The sequence below is a fragment of the Chrysemys picta genome, chromosome 16 (assembly GCF_011386835.1).
Source record: "Chrysemys picta bellii isolate R12L10 chromosome 16, ASM1138683v2, whole genome shotgun sequence".
Classification (NCBI taxonomy): Eukaryota; Metazoa; Chordata; order Testudines; family Emydidae; genus Chrysemys; species Chrysemys picta.
This window is the reverse complement of record NC_088806.1, coordinates 15862958-15887595: the sequence shown is the minus strand read 5'-3', so window position 1 is coordinate 15887595 and position 24638 is coordinate 15862958. Positions and strand designations below refer to the sequence as shown.

The window sequence follows — 24638 nt, the reverse complement described above, 5'->3', positions numbered from 1 at the left end:
ATTTAGTTTAAAAACCCAGTTCTGGAAAAGGGCTGTGTCCCTCTCCCGAGAGCCCAGAGGTTAGGGCAGGTTTAACACCTCCAGCCTGCTCCTGGTCAGCTCTTTTTTCACAGTTCTGCTGGTGACACCTCAAGAACAGCCTGTCTTGTGGCTTGACACTCTGGTGATGGCCAGATAGCTAGATGTGTCGCAACGGCCAAGACGCATCAGAAGCTCTGACCAGAGCAGGAAGAACACAGGTGATAGGATTGTGACGGGTTCCCCCCGGGGTGCCACCTGGAACTAGGGTACCACTGAGCCCCCTCACCCACCAGCCTCTGCTTCCTCTCACACTGTACTGCTGTGACAAGCTGCAAAGCCCTCCAGCCTGCAATTTCACCAGCACACATACAGGTAGGGACACACCCAGCTGCAGTTACATGCAGGCTCTCTGACCAGCCCCTGCAATGAACCAGCAATGGAAAGGTAGGGTTACCATTCGTCCGGATTCCCCCGGACATGTCCGGCTTTTTCGGGTTAAAAATAGCGTCCGGGGGGAATTTGTCAATGTCCGGACTTCCCCTCCTCCCCCCTCCCATGCAGAGCGTGCGCGCGCTTACAAAGCAGCCGGTGCTCCAAAAGCCAGAGCCAGAGCCCTGCTTGCACTTCCCCCTCCTCCCTCCTGAAACTTGACACCACTCCCCTCCTCTCCCTCCCTCCCTCCCTGCACTCACAGATCGCTGTCCCTTCGCCTGGAGCTCTGAGCCTGCTGCCCTCCCCCGCTGTCGAGCGTGCTAGGGGGCCGGGGGCCAGAGAAGCGGCAGGGAGGTTCGGGGGGGGGGGGTAATCAAGAGACAGGGAGCAGGGGGGAGGGTTGAATGGGTCAGGGAGTTCGGGGGGGGCTGTCTGGGGGTTGGGGGTGTAAGGTTTTGGGTAGTCAGGGTACAGGTGGGGGGGTCTCAGGAGGGGGCAGTTAGGGGACAAGGAGCGGAGGGGGTGTTTGGGAGTTCTGGGGGGGCTGTCTGGGGGTTGGGGGTGTAAGGTTTTGGGCAGTCAGGGTACAGGTGTGGGGGGGGTGTCTCAGGAGGGGGCAGTCAGGGGACAAGGAGCGGGGGGGGGGAGTTCGGGGCAGACTTTCTGGGGGAGGGTGGATAAGGTTTTGGGCAGTGAGGGTACAGGTAGGGGGTAGGGTCCTGGGGGGCAGTTAGGGAGAGGGGTCTTAGGAAGGGGCAGTTAGGGGATAAGGAACAGGGAGGCTTAGGTAGGGGGTGGGGTTCTGGAGGGCAGTTAGGAGCAGGGGTCCCAGGAGGGGGCAGTCAGGGGACAGGGAGCAGAGGGGTTTAGATGGGTCAGGAGTTCTGGGGGGGGGCTGTCAGGGGGTGGGGGTGTGGATAAGGGTTGGGGCAGTCAGGGAACAGGTAGGGGGGTAGGGTACTAGGGGGCCAGTTAGGATGTGGGGAAGGTCTCAGGAGGAGGCAGTCAGGGGACAAGAGGCAGGGAGGCTTAGGGAGGGTGTGGAGTCCTGGGGGGCAGTCAGGGGACAAGGAGTGGGGGGGAGGGTTGGGGGTTCTGAGGGGGCAGGAAGTGGGAGGGAGTGGAAGGGGTAGGGGCGGGGCTAGGACAGGACGGGGGCGGGGCTAGGACAGGGGCGGGGCTAGGGCGGGGCTCCTCCCGTCCTCTTTTTTGATTGTTGAAATATGGTAACCCTAGGAAAGGCTACAGCTAAAGCAACTCCCAAATCCCCATGCACACACCCCCTCTGGAGTATAACCCCAAAATTATACTTGTCTTGTGCTGCACAGGTAACTGTACAGCGTAAGCTCATAAAATTCACCCCCTCCCTCAATGTGGAGAGGAATATGCAACAGCCTTTGCCCCTGAATTATGATTCCCACATACTTCGTTGCAACTCACTGGTTTAGATAAAGCAAAAACAAGTTTATTAACTAAAAAAGATAGATTTTAAGTGATAGCCAACAGATCAAAGCAGATTACCTAGCAAATAAATAAGAAATGCAAACTAAGCTTAATATACTAAATAGATTGGCTAGGAATAGCAGATTCTCACCCTAAGAGATGGTACAAGCAGGCTGCAGATTCTTAAGGGGCAAGCTGCACTTGCTTTACAGCTTGGAATCCCCAGGCGTTCCATTCACAGGCTAAAAATCCCTTTAGCCTGGGTCCAGCACTTCCCCCAGTTCAGTCTTTGTTCCTCAGGTGTTTCCAGGAGTCTTCTTGTATACAGAGTGAAGAACACCAGATGATGTCACTCCCTCCCTTATATAGCTTTTGCATATGACAGGAAGCTTTGTTTCAAAGCTTGGTTCCCAGACCAGTCTGTGGAAAAATACTGACATCCCAAGATGGAGGCTAGAGACATGCGGTCACATCACGTCTATGTAGAGTCATAGCAGACAGTTGGAGGCTGTCTGTAACATTTTCAGGAAGGCCCCCCAGGTAGGAGATAAGCTTCTCCTAAGGCCTATTGTTTTTTCCTAGTGGCCCATTGCCCTGAATAGGCCCTTCCCCACCCACTATCCAGATTGAAAGCATTTTATCTAGTGGGCGTTACCCAGGTGTAACTACATTTGAAATACAGACACATAGTCAATATTCATAACTTCAGTTACAAAAATGATACATACATACAAATAAGATAATCATATTTAGCCAATCATAACCCTTCCAATGACACCTCACATGACTAATCTTGCTTAAAATACATTACAATGATGTCATAATCCTATCATAATAATATCACTGTGAAGAATATAGGGTGCAGTGTCACAATGATGATCTAGCCAATATCAGCGTGAAACAAGAGAGATGGCCCTTAATGTTTCCAGGCATTAAGCCTATGGATGGGAAGTAACTCCTCTCATGGGAGTTGAAGCATCTGGCCTCCACCCTGTTAGGGACAGGAATGGGGCTGCTTGGACCATAGCTTTGATCTGGAATGGTGACTCCTGTGACCTTGAGCGATATATGGGAAGCTACGTCGTGTAAATGTCCATTTCTCCCTCTGTTGCTGTGAGGTTTCACAACTGTACATCAGTCTAATCTCTGGGGCTGTTTTCCACTCACGCACCCTGAGGTCAGGAAGGAGCAAGTCCACTAAAGTCCATGTAGTTACTAGGGTGACCAGATGTCCTGATTTTATTGGGCCAGTCCCAATATTGGGGGTTTTGTCTTAGATAGGCGCCTATTGCACACCCCAGTCCCGATTTTTCACACTTGCTACCTGGCCACTGTAGTAGTTACACTGACATAAATTCAGTGTAAGAGAGAAGAATCCAGCTCTGTCTACTCTTCTCTTCCAGATCTAGTTTTACAGCAGATTGGATCAGGCTGCAACACACTGAAAGCAGAGAAGCAGAAGGGCACATATTTACATGCCCTAATGACGCAGAATTGTAGAACTTTCCATGTAACATTAAATATTTGATACTATTTGGTCTGCGGCTGTATTTATAGGCTATGAAGTCTTGTTCCAGGCTGCCTGTCCCTTTAAGTATTTAAAGTGTGTTAGAAGCAAGGGGAGTTGCTGTGAAATAAACTGGAGAGGAGAAAAAAAATGAAAAGCATGAAGAGAACTGGAGCTGAGTGAGTAGGTCTGATAGGCTCCGCAGCCAGGAGGAACTGGGTTACGTAGGCAAGAGGCTCTGTTCAACTTGAGCACCTGCAGAAGGAGCTGATCCGGAGAGAGCAGGGCAAAGCCAAGTTACAAGTGGAGCAGAAAGGCAGATCCTTGCCGTCCCATTGCTTAAGCCTCCAGTTGATTGGAAACCTCCTAATCGGATTGGCACCCGGGATGGACTGCTGCAATGTATGTACAAGCCTGTTTGCTTTTTAATCCAACAGCAACAAAAATGCAGGTTACTAGTCCCTGTTGCAAAGGACTGAAATCAAGGTGCCCTGGTAGAAGGGGTGCAGGGTCTGTTGCCATTGCTGAACTGTTCTCGGCAATCGAAGGGTGCAGATACACCTTCCTTTCTCTAGGCACTGAGGTGTTGGGGGCAGGCGGTGGGGAGTTCTACCCAGGGCATGTTACATTGTTACATGCACAGGCTGTGACTAGTGGCATGGAAGCAGGTTAATTTGTGAAATGTAAAAGCATGAGGCTGTGGACTGAAATGTCTCTATTTCCTTTTCAAAACAAGTTGTTTTAGCAACCAGCTCTGGACTCTTAAATCTGCTCCACTGCATGGCAGGGTAGTTTCTGTTGCAGGGTTTTTGAACATGAAATAATAATGGTACCAGCTGAAATGCTAGTTTGTGTGTGGGAGTCTCTCTTCTTATTTCTGTTCCGGCACTCAGGAGAGGAAGAGAGCCGGGAAAACAAAGTCCTTTCCCATGTTGCTGGGGAAAAACAGCAAGTGCCACTTAACCTGCCTTTCATTTATTTATTTAGTTTTTGGAAGGAAAGCCACCAGCCCAAACCTGAAACTCTGAACTTTGGGCAACCAGACACCTTCTCCTTCTGAGCACTTAGGAGAATTGCACTTTCTAATGACAAAAGCAACTAATGAATTGAAGCTGTCTGCAGTTAGATCAGCACTTAGACAGAGCTGGGGTTCATTTAAGAAGGACGGTGATAAATTGGAGAGGATACAGAGAGGAGCCACTCAAATGATGAAAGGATTAAAAAACCTCCTTTGTAGTGATCAACTCCAGGAGCTCAGTCTGTTTAGCTTAACAAAGAGAAGGTGATGGGGTGACTTGATTACAGCCTGTAAGTACCTGCATGGGGAACAAATATTTAACCAGGGGCTCTTCAGTCTACCAAAGAAGGGTCTAACTTGATCTAGTTGCAGGGGGAAGCTGAAGCTGAAGCTAGACAAATTCAGGCTGGAAGTAGGGTGCACCTTTTTAACAGGGAGAGTCCTTAACCTTTGGAACAATTTACCATGGGTTGTGGTGAATTCTCCATCAGTGGGAATGTTGAAATCTAGATTGGATGTTTTTCTAGATGCTCTGCTCTAGGAATTGCTGGGGGCGGTTCTGTGGCCTGTGCTCTGCAGGAGGTCAGTCTAGATGATCACAGTGGTCCCTTCCGGCCTTGGCCTCTATGCATTGTAACAGGAAGACCCAGCAATCCGTGTAGCTGGCTGGCGGCTGGGTTTGCAATGCTCGCTCCGTGCTGTAGTACAGTGGTAACGTGGAATTAGCCCATTATCCTATTTGCAAAGCTGGGAGATGTTGGTATTTGGCGTGTTACTGTTTCCCATAGGGCTAGGCTGTTTTCAGCAGCTTCAGTCAGGAGATGGCGGATTCCTCTTTTAATGGACTAAATGGGATCAAAACCCAATGCACTTGTGTCACAGCAGGACTTCACACCATGCTGGTGTATCCAGGGCCTGGTTGTTCCTTCTAAAGCCACAGCCCCTTTTTGGACACGGGGATGCTGAGTAGAAGGACATTTCCTAGAGTCTTTGTGCCTATGGAGAGCATGGAATGCCTCTGGGGAGCATGAGCAGGAGTAGTAACTGCTACACCTCTTTGAGCGTATCATATGTGTGCTGGTCACAGAGCTGATGTAAAGTGAGTAGGGTCCTGGCCCTTCCCCTGCCCCATATGGGGTGCTGCTCTCCACTAGGATCTTGGACACTAAAGAGCTGGGTTCTGCTCTCACATACCCAAGAGTAACTCTAAGAACTCCAGTGGAGTTACTCCTGATTTACAGTGGGATAAGTGGAAAAGGGTTTCTGGCTGGCTCCTGTGGGAGAAGAAGCCCCCCAAAGCACCTATGGGAGAGCAGCCCATGTCTGGTGTGCAGCATGAAGGATGGATCTGGAATAAAACACTAGTTCACAACCGATTCAGGCTTGTGAGTTTTGAACGGTGAGTCCTCAGAAGAGCTCAAGTGGCCAGAACATAAAAGAGAGTTCCCTTGATTCCTCCCAATCCTTTCTGTGCCAAGCCTTATTACTAGTTGATAGATGCTGAAACTGAGGTGGGAGGTTAAGTGACTTGCCCGAGACCAGGGAGGGAGTTGTGTGGGATCCGGATCGGAGTGCAGGAATCCCTAAGATCTAGTTCTGTGCTGTTATGATAAACCGTGGCCACAGACACCTTCTGACGCCCCACAGTTATTCGCTAAGGTTGGATTTGGAACTTTCAGTCCCAAAAGCTACTCTCCCCTGAGCTCAGGGAGAACTCTGGATGTAAGCCGCAGATTTCCCCAGGGACTGGGGCCAGCTGCTAGTAGGAGACATGAGGTCAAACACTAGGCAAGTCTATAACACCCAGCCCTCTGGACACTGAGCCATCTCTGACTCCTGTAACATCACACGTTGTGTAGCTCATGTTAGTGCACCCTGATTTTGTAAAGAAACCTCCATTCAAACCAGACCCCAAAATAGCTTCTAGAGCCTGATGTGGCGTAACTGATAGAAGAGTATCTTGTGACATAAAAAGGAAAGCATGCTGCAGCCAGAAGGTTACTGACAAGGAGATGTTGAGAGGCACAGGTAAGGGTGGAGAGGGATGGTTAAGATGAGATTTGACCATGATGGGAGGAGCTGAGCTGGGGAGATGCACAGCAGCAGCTCCAAGTGGTGGGAATGTGGTGAAGAAGACACCCCAGGGCCCAAGGACTGGGGTGTTGAGAGACGGGCTGTAATACCCCTGAAGTACTGGACGGGGTCATTAATAGGATGCTCTGCACAGGGGAGAATCCCCTCTAAACGTGGTAGCTGCGGCTAGAGTTAAAGAGCCAAATTCCGAGGTTTAATCCTTTTCCCCACTTCTCTGGGCTCCCAGTGTTCATGCTGCACCTTATCATGAGCTGTGGTGGGGCCTCTGCCCAGCATACCCAGCCAGTGCTGCGCGCCGCCCATAGCCCTACTTCTCCCAGGTCTCCCTGCGGTGAGTGCAGAGACTGTGACTGGAGCTTCTGCGTGGGATCAACAAGGGGGAAAGGCTCTTGCACCCTTTTCCCCCCTTCCTGTGCTCACTTTAGGGGCCACAGCCCATCTGACCCTCAGTGCACCCTGCACACACCCTGTCTCACACCAAGTGAAATAGAGACAAGGGTCCTCTCCTAAGGTGGCTGCCTGGCACCCCCAGGCATTCAGATCCAGAGAGGTCCCCCCTGTATGTGTTCAGGTGGAACTGTCTGGGGGGTAAACCCAGGCTGTTATTTATGTTACAATAGCCCTTAGCTATGCCAGCTGAAATCAGGGCTCTGTACAAATACACCGCGAGAGAGATGCCTCAAACTGCTCACCCGCTACACAGGCATGAGAGAAAGGAAAGATTTGTCTCTCTATTTTACAGACCCAGAATTGAGGTCCAGAGTGACTTGCCCAGGATCATGCAGCCGCCCCGGCTTAGCACTGAACCCTGATTTCCTGAGTCCCAGCTGTATAACTTAATCACCGAGCTATCCTAGGTTAAGCTCCCTGTTTTGCTTCTGACGGGCCATTGGGGATGCTGTGCCTCTCCTTCCATGACCCATCTGGCCAGCCTTGCTAACGAACAGAGCTCAGCTGTTAACTTGAGGGAGACGGACAAACAACATTCTGAGTAGGGGACCTCAGGTCCTGGAATTCCATCCTCTAAGACTCTTCCTGATCTCCTTTTCTCACCGTCTTCAGCAGTAAAACGGGCTTCTTCTGCCCAAGAGCAGCAGAAAACCCGGAGGAATGCTCAGAGCACAAGTCAACCGTTCAAATATAGAGCAGGGCCTTCCCCTTCTGGACAGAGGCCAGCCCATTGTGTTGGCAGTGCACAATAAGCACTTTAGGAAGGAGCCGGTCTAAGAAGAGATCACAAAGGTGGTTTATTTGTATATGAGGAACCTCAGAAGCCTAGTGATACACTGCCAGTGCTCAGCTTAGGGTGACCAGATGTCCCGATTTTATAGGGACAGTCCCGATTTTGGTTTTTTTTTCTTATATAGGTACCTATTACCCCCCACCTCCTGTCCCGATTTTTCACACTTGCTATCTGGTCATCCTAGCTCAGCTGTGGTAGTGGTGGGCAGCAGCATAGATACATCTTTATGAAAACGTGGAGTTGTGAAAGCTGTGAAGTCTAGTGAACTCTGTGGGTCCGATTGAATGAGCTATCCTAGGCCAAAAAACTAAAATGGTAACCCAAATAGCATTCAGCAGTGCTGGTCTGTACAGAAAAGGCCCACAGCTGGCACTTGCAGTGTGAAGGCATGATGGTAAACTGGTCTTCCAGCATTGCAAAACCACGTTCAAGTTAAAGTATGCGCAGGTAGGCATGGACATCTGAACCATGAATGTAGAGATTAAAATGATAAATGCCTTTAAAAGCAATTAAATGTGACCAGCAAGATGCTAACGCAAATAGGTCATTCAGAGCACGAAGATCTCTAGGAACTGCAGGAAAGGATGTGTCATTTTAAAAGTAACTTTGAGCAGAGCATGTGTGTGATTAAAATTTCAGGAATGAATGTCACATACATCCTTATGAGTAAGTATTGGTAACAGCTCTGTCGGCAAGTCATGCTGGCAGATAACCAATTATCACATTATGGTGTTTAACAAACTTCAGTTTAGTCTTGTCTTTACTCTCGCTCAGCTAAGACACAGAGTGAATAAGCATCCAAGGTAAAGTTTGGCTTTGGTCTGGGGTGTGCCAGGTGTGTATTGAGTATACCCCAGCTTGGGTTGGTAGTCTCTGGATATGGCTTATGCCCTGTGAGAAGGCTAAGGTGCGTGATGGATAACCCATGACTAGCTCCACCCTTCCTCAGGTCTGGTCTTTTCTCGGTGATGTTCCTGCTTTGGTGGTAAAGTTCTTCTTTTGTCTGTTAGTCTGGACCATGGGTGGTGGGTAAGCCTCCCCAAACCTCTGCTAAAGTTCCTTGCCACAGCCCAGGAGCCCAGGCTCAGGGCTTGACCCTGGCTGGCTGGCTGTGGTTTTGGGCTCCTCCGGATTGCTTTGGGTGCTGGAAGGCTGGCTGACATTCGGGGCTACTCTGGCGAGCTAACCCGGGCTCAAGGTTGCTCCGGGCACCAGCAGGCCAACCAAGGTTCAGGGCTGTTCCAGGCACCAACTGGGGTTCAGGGCTGCACCGTCGGGTTGGCCAGGGAGAAAAGGGGGGCTGAAGGGGCGGAGTGGGACTGGACCTTGGGCTGAAGATGCGGGGCAGGGTGCATGCACTGCCCATGGTCTGTACATCAAGGGTTTGCTTCTCCAATGTAGCTGGTTTCTCAGGTGCAGCATCCTTCTCAGGTACGTGGCATCTCAGAGCCTCTTGCTGGGTACAGCTGGTCTCTGACTCTTCAGGAATCAGTTATTTGAGCCCCCTCTCCTCCTAGGGTATTAATAAACCCCTCTTCAGTTCTGGAGAGAACGGTTCTGTCTCTCTCTCAGCTATTCAAATAATATAACAGTTTCCAGTCCCTCTTAGTTATCCGTCACTAGGAAGGACTTCTAGGGCTCCCTTCTTGCTGAAATCTGGTTTCCATAAGTCACAAAGATTATACTTCTCTGCCTTTCACAACTGAACTGGTGCCTTTGGTAGAACTTCCTCAACACACCAGTTACTGCTGCTAGTTGCTTGTTGTTACAATTTCAGTATTTGGACTGTTTATAACCCCACCACCACCACCACTACCCATGAGACAGATTGATGCCTTCAGGTCTCTGTCCGAGATGGGTGCAATCTTGGAGGCTGTTTTAGCCTCTTTATAGTGCAGTAGCAGTTGCGCCATAGTGTGATGTATGGGTCAAGCGTGGGTTTTCCTCAGAGCTTTTTGATTAAACATCTTTTTAATTTCTGGTTATTTGGAAAAAAAAATTCTTGTCCCCCCTGCTATTTTGGCCATTGGTGCAAAGAGCACCTGCCTCTTAAATAGCTCCCTTGCTGCTCCAGTTCCTCTCCCAGTTTGCGCTGTGTTTTTGTGTCTCCTCATTTGCATCTCTTGTTTACTGGGTCTGTATATGATGAGTCCACCTTAACTTGACATATGTCATTGTACTGAGGACCCTGCTTAGTGTCAGGGCTGGCCCTAGACCCATTGGCTCCCCAGGCGAGAAGCGTCTTCAGCGCGCCCCCTCCATTTGTTAAACTTTTGAATACCTCATTTTGTATTGCATTCGTAGCTCATTTCACAACTTGGATGCATGATTTGCACGTGTGATTTATCCCTGTTGTATAAGACAATACATTTGCACACTAGGATTTGTAAATCTGTATTTATTCATGCCATATATCTGTGAGGGCATGGCTGACAACATTCTAGGAGGTTCGAGGAGACTGTTGTTCTCAGAAAGTCTGGAAGGTTCCACGTGATTCTACAAAGGCCCAGAACATTCTAGGAGGTTAGTGAAAAACGAATCCACATACAGAATATCTGAAAGATTTTACTTCAAACATTCTATTTTCTCTTTTGTCACAAACAAGAAAAACAGCCCCCGGAATCAGTGCCCCCAAGCTTGGCACCCCAGGCGGTTGCCTGGGTTGCCTGCCCCTAAATCCGGCCCTGATTACTGTGATAGTTCTGTGTGGGGATCCAGAACAGTCCAGTTTGTTCTTCTGGGTGACTTGCCTAGGGGTGTCTCAGGCATTGTTTGATTTTCACTGGAAAAAAATCCCAACTTCACACAAATGTCTTTTGATAAGAATGTTCCTGTGTTTCAGCCGGCTCTGGTTTGGGGAGAGATCGCTTGCTTGCTCCGCTAGTCAGGCTGGTACTATTGCAGCCTGGGAGTGATGTTATCTGGGAACAGGTTGTGCTTTCATTTGGGTGGCGTCCTGGATCCTTTACTGCTGTGCAGGAGAGTGAGGGTTTGTTGTATTGGCTGATGCGGCGCCAGAAGTGACATGTATCTTCCGTTCTGCTCTCCCAGCCACTGATGCTGGAGTTCCTGTGACCATGGAATAGCTGCTGAAGGCCTGGAGATGTGGGGTGTCATCCCAACTAGTGAAGAGGGCTGTTAAGGTTGGCCCCCAGATTTCCCTCCCAGGTAGTAGAAAGGATTGAGTTATACTGCTTGCCGTTTTATCAGAGGCTGTCAATCTAGTAATTTCTTTAATGCTTAGAAAGCCTGCAGTTAAGTTATAGCCAGTCAAGCTCCCTGAGCATTTATTATGAGATCCTGATATATATAATTAAGTTCCCTTGTCTCTGTAACCAGACGCTGTAGTGATGCTGGTGCTTTCAAGTTACTGATGCTTCTCTCCTCCATCTTCTCTTTTCTGTTGTCTTTGCTTACATCCTCTTGATGCCCTTGGTTTCATAGGTCACAGAGTTTAAGGCCAGAAGGGACCATCAGACCATCTAGTCTGACCTCCTTATATAACAGGCCACCAGCATCACCTGACACCCGCACACTAACCCTAGCAACTGAAATGACACCCCCAGGAGACTGGACTGTTCTGTGCCGCAGGCAGAGAATTGGAGGGACTGAGGTGCGCCAGGCCCGCGGCCCTGCCATGGCAGTGAAATGGTTACGTGAGAGAGACCCAGATAATCTTGGCAGCTGATGCTCTAGGCTCTTGCTAGCTCTGTTTTCACAGATTCTCAGCTTGCTGAGAAGGGGAGCATCCTCCATTATGTCATACAGATAGCCAGGATTGTACTGGTTTGGAACAGAACAACTGAACAGCTCGGCTTACTGATCCCAATGAAAGGCTCACGGGTATTTCCTAGCATTGTTCCTCTAGCTTGATATCTGGGAATGGCATGACCCCGCTGCCCTTGCTGGTGTGACCCTGCATGTACGGTACGGCGGACACCCATTTTCAGGAGTGCTCCACCCTGCCCTGCCAGCTTGACCTTGCATGCACGGCATGGGCGATGTCATGCCAAATGGGGGATGCCGTTTTCAGGAGTGCACCACCCTGCCCCTGGTGTGTGTGAGGTCACGCCAGCAGGGGCGGAGCAGCACGCTCTTCAAAATGGTGTCCCCTGTTCAATACAGGACAATGCCATGTCAGGTTTTGTCCCAGTACTGGACAGGGGACAAACCAGCCAAAAGTAGGACCGCCTGGTACGAAACCAGATAGGTGGACTTCCTAGACCAGCATGATCCCTAATGTAGGGGAAGATTGCCCCGCCTCTGGGAAAGGGGGTAAACAGTGAGGTGGCAAAATTTGCAGATGATACAAAACTACTCAAAATAGTTAAGTCCAAAGCTGACTATGAAGAGCTACAAAAGGATCTCTCAAAACTGGGTGACTGGGCAACAAAATGGCAGATGAAATTCAGTATTGATAAATGCAAAGTAATGCACACTGGAAAACAATCCCAATTATACATACAGAGTGATGGGGTCTAAATTGGCTGTTACCACTCAAGAAAGAGATCTTGGAATCATTGTGGAGAGTTCTCTGAAATCATCCACTCAATGTGCAGCGCCAGTCAAAAAAGTGAACAGAATGTTAGGAATCATTAAGAAAGGGATAGATAATAAGACAGAAAATATCATATTGCCTCTACATAAATCCATGGTACACCCACATCTCGAATACTGCATGCAGATGTCGTCGCCCCATCTCAAAAAAAGATATATTGGAATTGGAAAAGGTTCAGAAAAGGGCAACAAAAATGATTAGGGGTATGGAACAGCTTCCATATGAGAAGAGTTTAATAAGACTGGGACTTTTCAGCTTGGAAAAGAGACGACTAAGGGGGGATATGATAGAGGTCTATAAAATGATGACTGGTTTGGAGAAAGTAAATAAGTAAGTGTTATTTACTCCTTCTCATAACACAAGAACTAGGGGTCACCAAATGAAATTAATAGGCGGCAGGTTTAAAACAAACAAAAGGAAGTATTTCTTCACACAGCGCAGTCAACCTGTGGAACTCTTTGCCAGAGGATGTTGTGAAAGCCAAGACCATAACAGGGTTAAAAAAAGAACTAGATAAGTTCATGGAGGATAGGTCCATCAATGGCTATTAGCCAGGATGGGCAAGGATGGTGTCCCTAACCTCTGTTTGCCAGAAGCTGGGAATGGGCAACAGGAGATGGATCGCTTGATGATCCCCTGTTCTGTTCATTCTCTCTGGGGCATTTGGCACTGGCCACTGTTGGAAGACAGGATACTGAGCTAGATGGACCTTTGATCTGACCCAGTATGGCCGTTCTTATGTCTGCTTACTGCTTCCTTTGGAGCAGCTGGTACTTAAGAGACAGAGCTAGATGGGCCATGGGTCTGATCCAGTCTGGCAATTCCTGTGTTTCTAGTCCAGTATCCTGTCTCTGATGGTGGCCAGCCAGATGGTTCAGGTGAAAGTGCAAGAAACCCCCTAATGGGCACTGATAGTTTAACCTTCCTATACAAGAAGTTTCTTCCTAACCCAGGCAGTTAGTGTTTGGCATATGCCCTGGAACATGAGGTGTTTACCCAGTACAACTTTTGTCCCCATCTCATGTAGCTACCTGAACACTGTTTATTGTTGCCAACAGAATTCTGATGGGTACTGCAGTGAGATTTGTTTAACTCAAAGTTTATTTTTATAATACCACTTTTTTAGCATCTTTTCACTTTGTCTTTAGAACTTCGTTGGGGCGGGACTGTCCTTTACTATGTGTTTGTGCAGCACTAGTGCAATGGGGCCTGACCTTGGTTTAAACCACAATAGAAACGTTAAATAATAGAAGGTGAGACTCTCTCACAATTGGCATGTGGGTCTGATTCAATGTAATCAGGACAGTGGCAGCATTGTCATGCAATTATTACCCTATCCCCCTCCTCCCAATCGCTACCTTTTAAAATATCCAGGCTGTTCTTTCTTCCTCCTCCAAACCGAAGAATTTTTCAACACTTCTCTGGCAAAACAAAACAATCAAGTGTAACGAACCTATTGCTAATTGCAGTTTGAAGAGACGGTGGGCTGAAATTAGTCAAACTGTAATTAACTTAGCACAACTCAACACCTTATGGAAGATTCAAAAAACAATTGTTCATTTCTGTTTCTTTTCCTGTTTGTCAGTTGCAATGTGGTAATCTTGGCCCCGATTCTAATCTCAGCGCCAGTGTAAAGCTGAAGTAACTCCGCCGATTTCAGTACAGTCATGCCAGGTCTCTGTTAGCATAGCTGGGATCAGAATCAGGCGAATAGCTGAACGCTGGAGTCCGCCTGCAGGGCCAGCCCGGCGATGAGAGAGTGAGCTGGGGCAGGTCTAGGACTGGGGCACGTCTGGCGCATCAGCTGGTTGTCTACTCCAGTGGTTCTCAAACTTTATTGCACTGGAACCCCCTTCTGACAACAAAAATTACTACACAATAGGCGCTGATTTCCCCTCCTTTCCCCTGGGTGCTCGACCCACCGCTGCCACCGTCCACACTGCACCCCTTCAATGAGGCCCCGGCCCTGCCCCGCCCCCATTCCAACTTCTTCCCCAAATCCCCGCCCCAGCCCTGGCTCCTCCCCTGAGCGCACCATGTTCCTGCTCCTCCCCCTTGGCGGCGGCTGGGCGGGAAACGCTTGGGACGTAGGCGGAGGAGTGTGGATGCGGTGTGCTCAGGGGAGGGGGAGGAGGGGAGCTTGGCTGCCGGTGGGTGCAGAGCACTCACTAATTTTTCCCTGCGGTTGCTCCAGCCCCGGAGCACCCATGGAGTCGGCACCTATGTACACAACCCCTGGAGTGGGGACCGAAGGCTGAGCCCGCCCCAGTCCTGCCGCCCTGGGCGGGGGGCGGGGAGAGGAAAGCTGAAGCCCTTGCCTGAGTCTCGCTGCCCCGGGCGGTGGGGCTCGGGCATCGGCTTCAGCCCCGGGCCCCAGCAAGTCTAAGCCCAGCCTGGGCGACCCCATTGAAACCGGGTTGAGACCCCACAGTTTGCGAATCCCTGGTCTACTCCATTCCAGTTCGTCACATGTGTGCCGGCCGCTGAGGGCAACGGGAGTGTACAGTCCCTTAGGAGAGGAGTTGCCCAGGTGTCTGGAAGGGAAGAGTCTCGCCTGCAGAACCTGTAGTGCTAGTGAGGTGCGAGGAGGAGTGCCGCTGAGATCCCAGGGGACTTTGCAGGGCAGGCGCTTACAAGCTGCTCGGGGTAAACTGAGAGACGAGAAAGGTGGAAGCCCGGGACGCCATGCTTCCCGAGTCACTGTTCATCGCAGAGCTGCCTTTCAAGGGAATGCATTGCTAACTCGTCTAGCATTGGCTGGAGCCCATGTCGCAAGCAAGGAGCCTGTACAGAATCCAGCCCAGGCACTCCAGGGAGCTCCTCTGGCTGGAGAGAGGGAGGCCTCAGGCGTGTGACCGGGTGGTATGCTACAGGGCAGGGGTCTCCTGTTTTGCTCATAGGCATGAGAACCCTAACCCAGGTCTCCCCACACTGCGACCCCCTATGCTCTTCTCTGTGATCTAGCCCCCTTCCCCCGCTATCAGGACCGTCCTATCCCTTCCCCCGTGGTAGCACAGCCTGGCGGTGTACAGCCTCCCGTGTGTGTTGCGTTGACTCTGGCTCTGCCTCTGTTCCAGGAAGGGGCCTGCACCAAGCTGGACGAAGACATCCTGGATATCCCACTAGACGATCCTGACGCCAACGCAGCAGCAGCCAAAATCCAGGCTAGTTTCCGTGGTCACATGACTAGGAAGAAGATAAAAGGGGGCGAAATAGACCGCAAAAGCAAGGACCCCGAGTGTGCGAGCAGCACCCGTGTAGGGGACCTACGCAACGGAGACTAGACAGCCAGGTGAGCTCCCAACCACGCTGGCCTGCTGTCCCAGGGGCTGGAGCGGCTTGGCCTGCCGTCCTTCCAGAAATGGGTACATCAGGAACGCTGACCTGCACATGTGTGCTGTGGGGCAGTGACCTTCAGGGCACAGAGCCCCCTTGACTCCCAGTGGGCCAAATCCTGACATCCTCATTTGAGCTGATTCCTGGACTTAACAGCCCATTGACTTGACTGAGAGTTAAGGGTGCCCAGCACTGAACCCCAGGCAAGCTGCTGTAACCCAGGAGAAAACGTATACAGCCTCCCTGCCCACCATCAGCCTGTTTTCTTTGGGAGCAGAGGCATGGGGTGATCTCCAGGACAAAATGAAAAAGTATGGCAGGGAGTGGGGGTTCCTTAGCCCTCATACAGCACTTTCCCTCCAGGGCCCCAAAGGAGAGCCAGGATCATTATCCCTGTTTTACAGAAGGGGAAACTGAGGCACACAGGGGCAGTGACCAAGGGGCTGTGGCAGAGCTGGGAATAGAGCCTAGATTCTCTCCAGGCTAGGGATGGAGAAGTCTGTTTGGGTAAGGCCAACTGGCTAGAGCCTTTACCCCACCCTGAACGTGTATCAAACCTTTCGAAGTTTTGAGAAAGTTCAGCAAACTTTCTCCGTACACGGTTCTGGCTTTGCACTGCTGCCACAGCAGTGACTGGTCCCGCCCTGGGCACAGAAGGGACCAGAGAGAGACAGTTTCCATGGAATTTCTGACCTGATTGAAAACAGCAAGTACCAGAAAGTCGTGGGTTCTGGGAAACTTCTAGTTCAGACTTGTAGAGCAGAGCATCTTCTGGTTTGAGACATGTCGAGGGTCTGATCTGAAAGATACCTCCAGCTCTGAGATTGTCCCACGCTGATCTCGATAGAACAGACGCTAGTGTCTAGTCAATGGGGACATTGATAGTCAGGCTTGCTGGAGATGTCTGTACTGCAGCTGGGAGCCTGCTTTGCAGCCTGGGTAGACAGACGCATGCTTGCTTGGCTTGAACTAGTGTGCTAAAAATAGCAATGTGGACGTGGCGGCACGGGCTAGCTACCCACGGACATGCCTGCCCCACCTCCTGGGTCCAAGTGTGGGCGGCTAGACCGTGCCGCAACGTCGACCGTGTTATTTTTAGCACGCTAGGCTGAGCAGAGCTAGCGCGTGTCTATCTACCTGGGCTGGGAGAGACACCTGTTGTGGCCCCCCCAAAGGGAATGCATAAGGGGTCTCTAGCGGAGGTTAAGGAGCCTGGTTCTCTCTCTTTTGGATAGATTGGAGCACCTCCTGCTCCAGTCAGATCAGCAGAGCGGGGGCCCTGATCGAATCTAGGCTGGCCAGGGGGCGGAACGTGAACGTGGGACAGGAGGTGGGGAACCTGGGGGTGGGGGTGGGGAGGAGCCTAGGCAGTATGGGGTTGAGGCTGACAATCCCCATCCCTGACCCGCGCAGACACCGATTCCCGCCCTGCTAGGAGTGTAAAAGTTTGACCCTCTCTCTCTTTTCTGTTGGGCTAGAGATCACATCAAAAGAAAGATTTTCTATTTCCCCGGGCCCCCCACTGGTCCCCCACCCACATTATCTCCCTTTGCCAGGGCTCCTCTCTTCCCCACAGCAGCCTTCCGTGCAGAGGGGTTTGTGGGAGCAGCGGGGGATCGAGAGGCAGCACTGGCTGGTGAAGTGAGAACCGGCCAGGCAGCTTGAATAGACGCATTCTCGCCTCCCCCGGTGTCCCTCTCTCCAAGCGGGATTCACACAGGCCAGGCTCTGGCTTCCTCCCCACCAGCCGCAAAATGGATCCCCTGACTGGGTGGCTGAGGAGCAGGGAGGTGATCGTGGGCCGAGGCCAATGTTCAGGCCCTGTTCTCCAGGGCCTCCCGCCCACTGGGGTGTCACTTTGTCCCCCCACGCTCGCGTATCCCTCCCCGCATTGAAAGAGCTGTGGGTGTTTCCCGTGTCTCTGGGAGGGCCTGAGGTGCTTCTCTGCAGGCTGCCAGGTGTTGCTGTGGGCTCCCCATTCCGCAGGCCGCAGTAGCCACCTGTCTTCCCTGCAGGAGCATGTGCTGTCTGCTGGCACTGTCGTCCTGCCAGAGCCAGGCGGGCACGGCCCCCTCCTCACCAATGGGAAGAAAAGAACAGTTGCTGTTCTATGCTAGGTGGAGAATGGACTTCGGACTTTGCAGGCTCCCAGGGCCAGCAGGTCATCAGGAGGGTTTGAATGGGGGGGGGGGGCGGGGGAGCAGAGGGCAGTCATGCCCTGCATGCGGGGGCCCAGAGGAGAGAGTGGGAGATGGACATGAGTGGAGTGCTGAGGTTGCTGTCGCTGGGGAGAGGGTGGGCAGAATGAGAAATGAGATCCCAGCTATGGGCTGTGTTGGAGGGGGATGCGGTGGGGGGCTTGGCGGAAGGCTTCCAAGAGGGAGAGAAGCAATGTGGTCTGATCGACTGTCACCTCCTGTGAGCTGCCTTTCACACTACCCCTCCCCCGGCGCTCTCGGCGCACAGGGCCCGTGCGTGTCACACGCCTACCAAATGCCAATGTCATGGAAAACAAGACTACTGTGCTCCCTGTTCCCTAGGCAGGGCTGGCGCTTCCACTAGGTGACCCTAGGCAGTTGCCTAGGGCGGCAGGATTTGCGGGGCGGCATTTTGCTGCCCTCGGCGGAAATTCGGCGGCGAGGGGTCCTTCTGCTCCGGGTCTTCGGTGGAAATTCGGTGGCGGGTCCTTCACTCGCTCCGGGACCCGCCGCCGAAGTGCCCTGAAGACGCGGAGCGGAAGGACCCCCGCCGCCGAATGCTCAGAGGAAGAGCGCTGCCGCCTCGGGCGGCAAAAACCCTGGCACCGCTCCTGTCCCTAGGCAGTCTGTATCTTACGCCACCGTCCCTGCCACCAATGCACTTGGCCCGAGGTGACCATGGACCTCGCCCACCCCAGCAGACTTACCCCAGGGATGTCTGTGGCTCACTGTACATCTCCTGTAGGTGTGCTTCTGTCTCCGGCCCCAGACCTCCCCCTTGCTGTCCCCTTCCGACCTGGTGGTTTGTCCTGAGCCTGCCATGCGCATGGGCGCTTGCCCCAGTTGTGTTACCTCACTCAGACTCGGCTGTGGGGACCGTGGCGTTTTTGCTGTTTCTAATGTCAAACACTTGCCTGCAGTGGGTGCCGATGGGAGGCTGCGTTTCAGAGGGGTGGAGGGATCCCTGTACTGTAGTACGTAGTTTTTAAGCCTATGGGGTCTGAAGTGCTATCTAAATGCAAGTTGGGATTGTTGTTGGTTATGCAAATGGACTAGGCAAGTTATCCACTTCATGCCCGGCCCTGCAGGCAGACCATGCATCTGCCCATGGGACCAACCTTGATGGGTATCAGAATTAGGGCAATGAGCCATCCACCTGTTTGGCAGCTGGCTCCCTCTGCCCACCTCCGTCCTCTGCAGAGCACCTGCCACCCCCTCCATCTCCTCATATGGGGCCTTCCCGCAGCTCTGCCTACTTGCCTCCTGCCAGTTCTACCCGCCTACACAGCACCTCAGGGGCTGCTTCTGCCTCACATCCCAGTCTCCCCCTGACCTGAGCACTTCAGCTCCCATAAAGGCCATTCTGATTCCCTGTGTCTCCAGCGAGCGGGGGTGTGAGCGCTTCTTCCTCTCTTGCAGGAGCTGGCGGTGTGTTCCAGGGCACCATTTCAGATTGGGGGGGAGGGCTACTTAGGCACCTGAAAACTTTAGGACTTTTTGTAGATAACTTAGAAATTAGCTGACAGGAGTACTGTATCTAATTCCTCTATTAAAAAAGAGAATTTAATAAATATTAGACCCACTCAGCTCTAATACTAACATGTTCTCACATCTTGTGTCAAGTCACTTAAGTAACACGGGTTAGGTTTAAAATGTTAATGTATATTCTTTGTTGCTAACTCTTGAATACAACAATTGTAGAAAAAGCTGGCTACTTTCTGTCACATTTTTTGCAGCTCACCAAGCTTGGAATAGATCATTTAACTTTGGAAACATCCTACTAGGGCAAGGCCCCCGTGAGTTTATACTGCACCTGCCGGGGGCTATAGGGGTGTTACCTCACTACAGATAATAGACTAGAAACTGACCTTAAACAGGAGTGAAACTGACACTTTCAAAGTATTGCCAACCCCAAATGTTCAAAAATCATGAATCCGGCTCACCAAACATCACGAGATTGGCTTTAAAATCATGAGATTATGTAAAAATAACAGATTTGGGGTTATTTTTAGTTGCTTTCTGCTTCGTGAGCCTTTAGGGTGCACTGGGGTCACATTTTGAAGCTTTCTCCACAGCCACGAGGACTAGACACTTCATTTTTCTTTAAGAATGAAGGCTGAAATCATCAGAGCTCCACTTGACTCCAGGAGCTGGGGCTTTAAGGAAAACAATTATCATGAGACTCATGCCAAAATCATGAGAGTTGGCAACACTGCTTTTTACTTCTGTTTAAAGGCTAGTTACTTTCCAGAAGGCTCTTAAACACAACACTACAGTGATTGAGTGCAGTTCTCACAGGAGAATATTTAAAACCAAACACCAAGAAAATTCTATAGTTTAAAGTTGAGAAAAAAAAACTGAGATTTCTTAGGTATATCAGGGCCACTGCAGGCAGGAAAGGAAAATAAACGGGCACAGGGGCTCTGGACAGCCCTTCCTTTAGAAAGAAAGTTGGAGGGTCAAATCTTCTCGTCCTTAATCAACTAAAACTTCTATTGCCATCAGTGCCTCTACTCATAGATATAAACATCACAGTGAACATGTGATAACGTGTGTGGTCAGTAATTATACACGTCATACTTAAATATCTGAGCCACCTTATCCAGAGTCACACAGCTTATCTGCATTGGCTCAGGGCCTGGATTTTCTGGCATATTCTGAACAGTGCTGAGCACACAGGGTGCCCAGTGAATAATGCAAATCATGACAATAATTGTCGACTTTATGGACTACGTGGATGCAGTTTTTTTTCTTTGTTCTGGAATTGGCCTGAATGCAGCTGATACCCTAAGAATTTGAGGCATAAACACCTCTGATAGTCATATGACGCTTTCTCATTCCTTCCTTTTCTCAAACTCAGAACAAAAAAATGACTGAACAAAATGGTTTTCAGTTAAAATGTAAAATTGCCCAGCAGCCATTGCTGTACAGCCCATCCTGGGGCAGAATCTGCCACCCCTTGGGAGTTAAGTGCTCTCCTTTCATCTGACTCTCATTCTCCATCCTGCCTAACCTCTGTGCTGCTTTTCATGCTGTCAGCCATGACATCCATCCTGGGACCATTTGCTGGAGTCTCAGAGAACTGGACGGCTTGGTTTTGCTCCCATCTATGAGAGTCCTCTTTTTTTGCAGCATGCAGCAGAGAGAGAATGGCTGGTCTGCTGGATAGGGAGCTAGCCCTGAAAAATCTGGGTTCTACACACACCCCCACTCCCCCATGGACTTCCTGTCTGATACCGGCCAGTGCTTTAAGGACAGAATTTCAAAGGTTTTCAGGCACCCAAAAATGCAGCTAGATATCTAGTGGGTTTACAAAGCACCAAACCTTCTAAGCGCATTTGAAAATCTCACTAGGTGTGTCAGGGTTCCCTCCCCTCTCTGATCTCCAGGGTACAGACTTGGGGACCCGCATGAAAGACCCCCTGAGCTTATTTCTACCAGCTTAGGTTAAAAACTCCCCAAGACACAAATTCTCCCTTGTACCTTGGATAGGTAACGCTGCCACCACCAAGTGATTAGACAAAACTCAGGGAAAGGACCACTTGGAGTTCCTACTCCCCCTAGTATCCCCCCAAGCCCTACACCCCCTTTCCCGGGGAGGCTTGAGAATAAACAAGATGAGCACAGACCAACCTTCGGGTTTTTTTAGTGTCCTAAAAAAACCCATCAGATTCTTAAAAAAACAGAACTTTATTAGAAAGAAAAAAGGTAAAAGAAGCACCTCTGTAAAATTGGAATGGAAGATAAACTCACAGGCCAATCAGATTCAAAACACAGAGGATTTCCCTCTGTGCAAAACTTTAAAGTTACAAAAAGAAAACCAGGAATACACCTCCCTCTCAGCACAGAGAAAATCACAAGCCAAAATAAAAGTAAGCTAACGCATTCCCTTGCTAGTACTTACTAATCCTAATGGAGTTGGATTGCTTGCTTTCTTGATCTGTCTCCGGCAAGCACACAGAACAGACCGACAAAGAACAGACAAAACAAAGCCTTCCCCCCGCCCCCCTCTCCCCAGATTTGAAAGTATCTTGTCCCCTTATTGATCCTTTTGGTCAGGTGCCAGCTAGGTTACCTGAGCTTCTTAACCCTTTACAGGTAAAAGGATTTTGTGCCCCTGGCCAGGAGTGATTTTATAGCACTGTATACAGGAAGGTTGTTACCGTTCCCTTTATATTTATGACAAGGTGCCTAAATACCTGTGAAAATCTGGCCCTTAGTCTGTGTGTGCCTCAGTGCCCCACCTGTACAATAGGGATAACAGCATTGCTCTACCGCACCGAGGGGCTGGGAGGAGAAATAGGTTAGACATTGTGAGGCGCAGCCTCAGATACCATGGTGACGGGGCCACATAAGTACCACAGAGAGAGTGGGAACTTCTCTATACACTGCTAGCCCTGCCCTGGGTTTGACCCCTTCTTTTCACCTACACCCCCAAATCTCCCCCTTTTCTGAATGTAACCTAGGCTCAGTGCTTTGCTGTATTTTTTCTCAGCGCCCCTCCCCCCCCCATTCTCTCTAAAACAACCCCTCCCCCCTTCCATAGCGGGATTCCATTTTGACAGGCTAAACTTCCACATCCTTAATTGAATCACCAGCCCTTTCTTATCTTAATCACCCGGCCTCAGTAGACAAAATACTGATTCCCTGCCCCAGGGGCACCTCTTCTCTGCAGAACTTACATGTCACACTAATGCTGTGCTGTACTTGAGAGCGCCACATGGGAGCTTGCACACCTCCTGCAGGAAACTCGGGTGGAGGGGGGCTTCTGCCCTCCCCTGCCCCCCCAATTGGCGCCCTTGGTGTGTTTGCTGGACTGGGGACACAGGCAGAGGCACAAGTGCAGCACAGATCCCAGGGCCCAGGAAAAGCAGCTCAGGCCGCCATGAAATGCCCGGAGACTGACACTGAGAGAACGTGGTGTTCATGAGAATAAGGGAGCACACCCGCCCCTGAGCCTCAGCTGTTTGCCCACCGAGTTGATGGCCAGAATGGGCCACCAGACCATCTGGGCTGACTCCTGTCCATCACAGGCCCCCAGCTCCCTGCAGCCGCTGCCCACTAAACCCAACAACCAAAGTGAGACCGAAATATCGCAGCCCACAGGAGACTGGACTGTTCTGTGCCACAGGCAGAGAACAGGAGGGACCGAGGGGCACTAGTGCCTGAGGCCCTACAGTGGCAGGGAAATGGTGAAGTGAGATGCGCCCAGGCACCGCAGAGGAAGGTGAAACCTCCCCAAGGTCACTGCCAATCTGACCTGGGGGAAGATTCCTTCCCGACCCCATATGTGGTGATCAGTTAGAGACCCTGAGCATGTGAGCGAGAACCAGCCAGCCAAGCACCCAAGAGAGAATCCTCAGTCCCACCTCGGAGCCCTGTCCCACCCCACCCAATGTCTCATCTCCAGCCATGGCCTGGTGCTTCAGAGGAAGAGTTATGAAAAACCTTGCAGATACGATGGGAGGAGGGAGGGAAATCCCTTCTTCACCCCTCTGCCGGTGCCCATCTGAAACCCCGAAGAGGGAGCACTTAGGAACATAAAACATCCTTCCAACATGGGACAGGCCATAGATTCTAGCCCTCGCGCTCTCCTGTCCTGCTGTGGAGGGGCTAGGGACATGATCGCTGATGCCAATTTCCCTCTGTCACTTTCCCCAGCCACCAGAGTTCGATGGCCAGCACAGAGGGGCCGATAAAATGGGTCCAACTCTATTCATGTTCTGATTAGGGGCTTGGAGCCTTCCCGGAGCGTCATGACTGGTCCCCAGTCAGAACATGGGACCATTGTGGGAGCGTAAGTGAGGCCAAGAACAGGTTGGAACCAGCGGAGGCGGTTTTGCTGCTTCTACAAGCCCATGTTTCTGTACAATGCCTGGGCAGGAAGATTTGGGGGAAATCAAATCCCTCCAAGCCAAAGAGATGCCGCATTGCTCTGTGCTGCAGTTTGCCTGCTCCTGGCTCAGCCCAGTTGTGACATGTATTTGATTCACCCACGCTAGTCACCATTCACCAAGGGTTTGGGGCACAGTTATCCTAAGGTCACGTGACTGACTTCAAAGCAGCCAATGGGTGGGCAGGATCAAGCTGGGCATAACGCCTGCAACAATGGAGGGGCAGAGCTTGGCTACATGGGGACAGCACGATCCAGCCCTGGAGACCCTGGGATCTCTTGTGATTTCACTATTGTATGAGTGTGGGGTGAACTCTGCAGGCAGACTCCCAAAGACGGTCGTGCCACTGAAAAAAGCAATTGTGTGGGCCTTGCTCGTATGGATTTAGGGACAGATCTTCAAAGGTATTTAGGAACATAGCTCCCCTTGATTTCCAAGGGAGTTAGACACTGAAATATCTTTGAGGGCCTGGGCCTTAGAATCCTGTTGTGGGGTAGTAGAATGGGGTAGTATAGCTTTAAATACTTTGTGAGCCCACTAGTGGTGCTCTCTGGGTTTGTTTAGAAGGAAGCCCGTCAGAACAGCATTGTGTATGTAACTAGACCAGGCCAGTTGTGTGTCGTTAGGGTATTTGGAGCCCACCGTGGCCATGTGATTCCTGCATGTTACACTTCTGTAAAGAGCAAGAAACACAAGCTGCCCTGTTGGCAATGGGATGGCTGAGCCGCTGAGTCTGGCTTGCACAAGTGGGCCTGGAAAGCAGCTTTCAGCTGACTCACCAGTGTATTTGCACCAGCAACGGTGCCGCGTGTGCGGTTACTGACACAGCAGGAGGCAGCATTCCTGCCCTCCCTCCCGCCCACCACTGCTGGAGCGTTGGCACAGAGGTAATTA

General features: G+C 50.9%; 1 protein-coding gene across 2 annotated transcripts in view; it reads left to right on the top strand.

The window, feature by feature from the left end:
- Positions 1–24638, top strand: part of SPA17 (sperm autoantigenic protein 17) — a 75868-nt gene that overhangs the window by 35936 nt on the left and 15294 nt on the right. For both annotated transcript variants that reach the window (XM_065568966.1, XM_065568967.1), the window contains exon 5: positions 15394–15608. In XM_065568966.1, the coding sequence (XP_065425038.1) occupies positions 15394–15600 (207 nt within the window). In that variant the 3' untranslated portion in view covers positions 15601–15608. The remainder of the gene's footprint in view (positions 1–15393; positions 15609–24638) is intronic.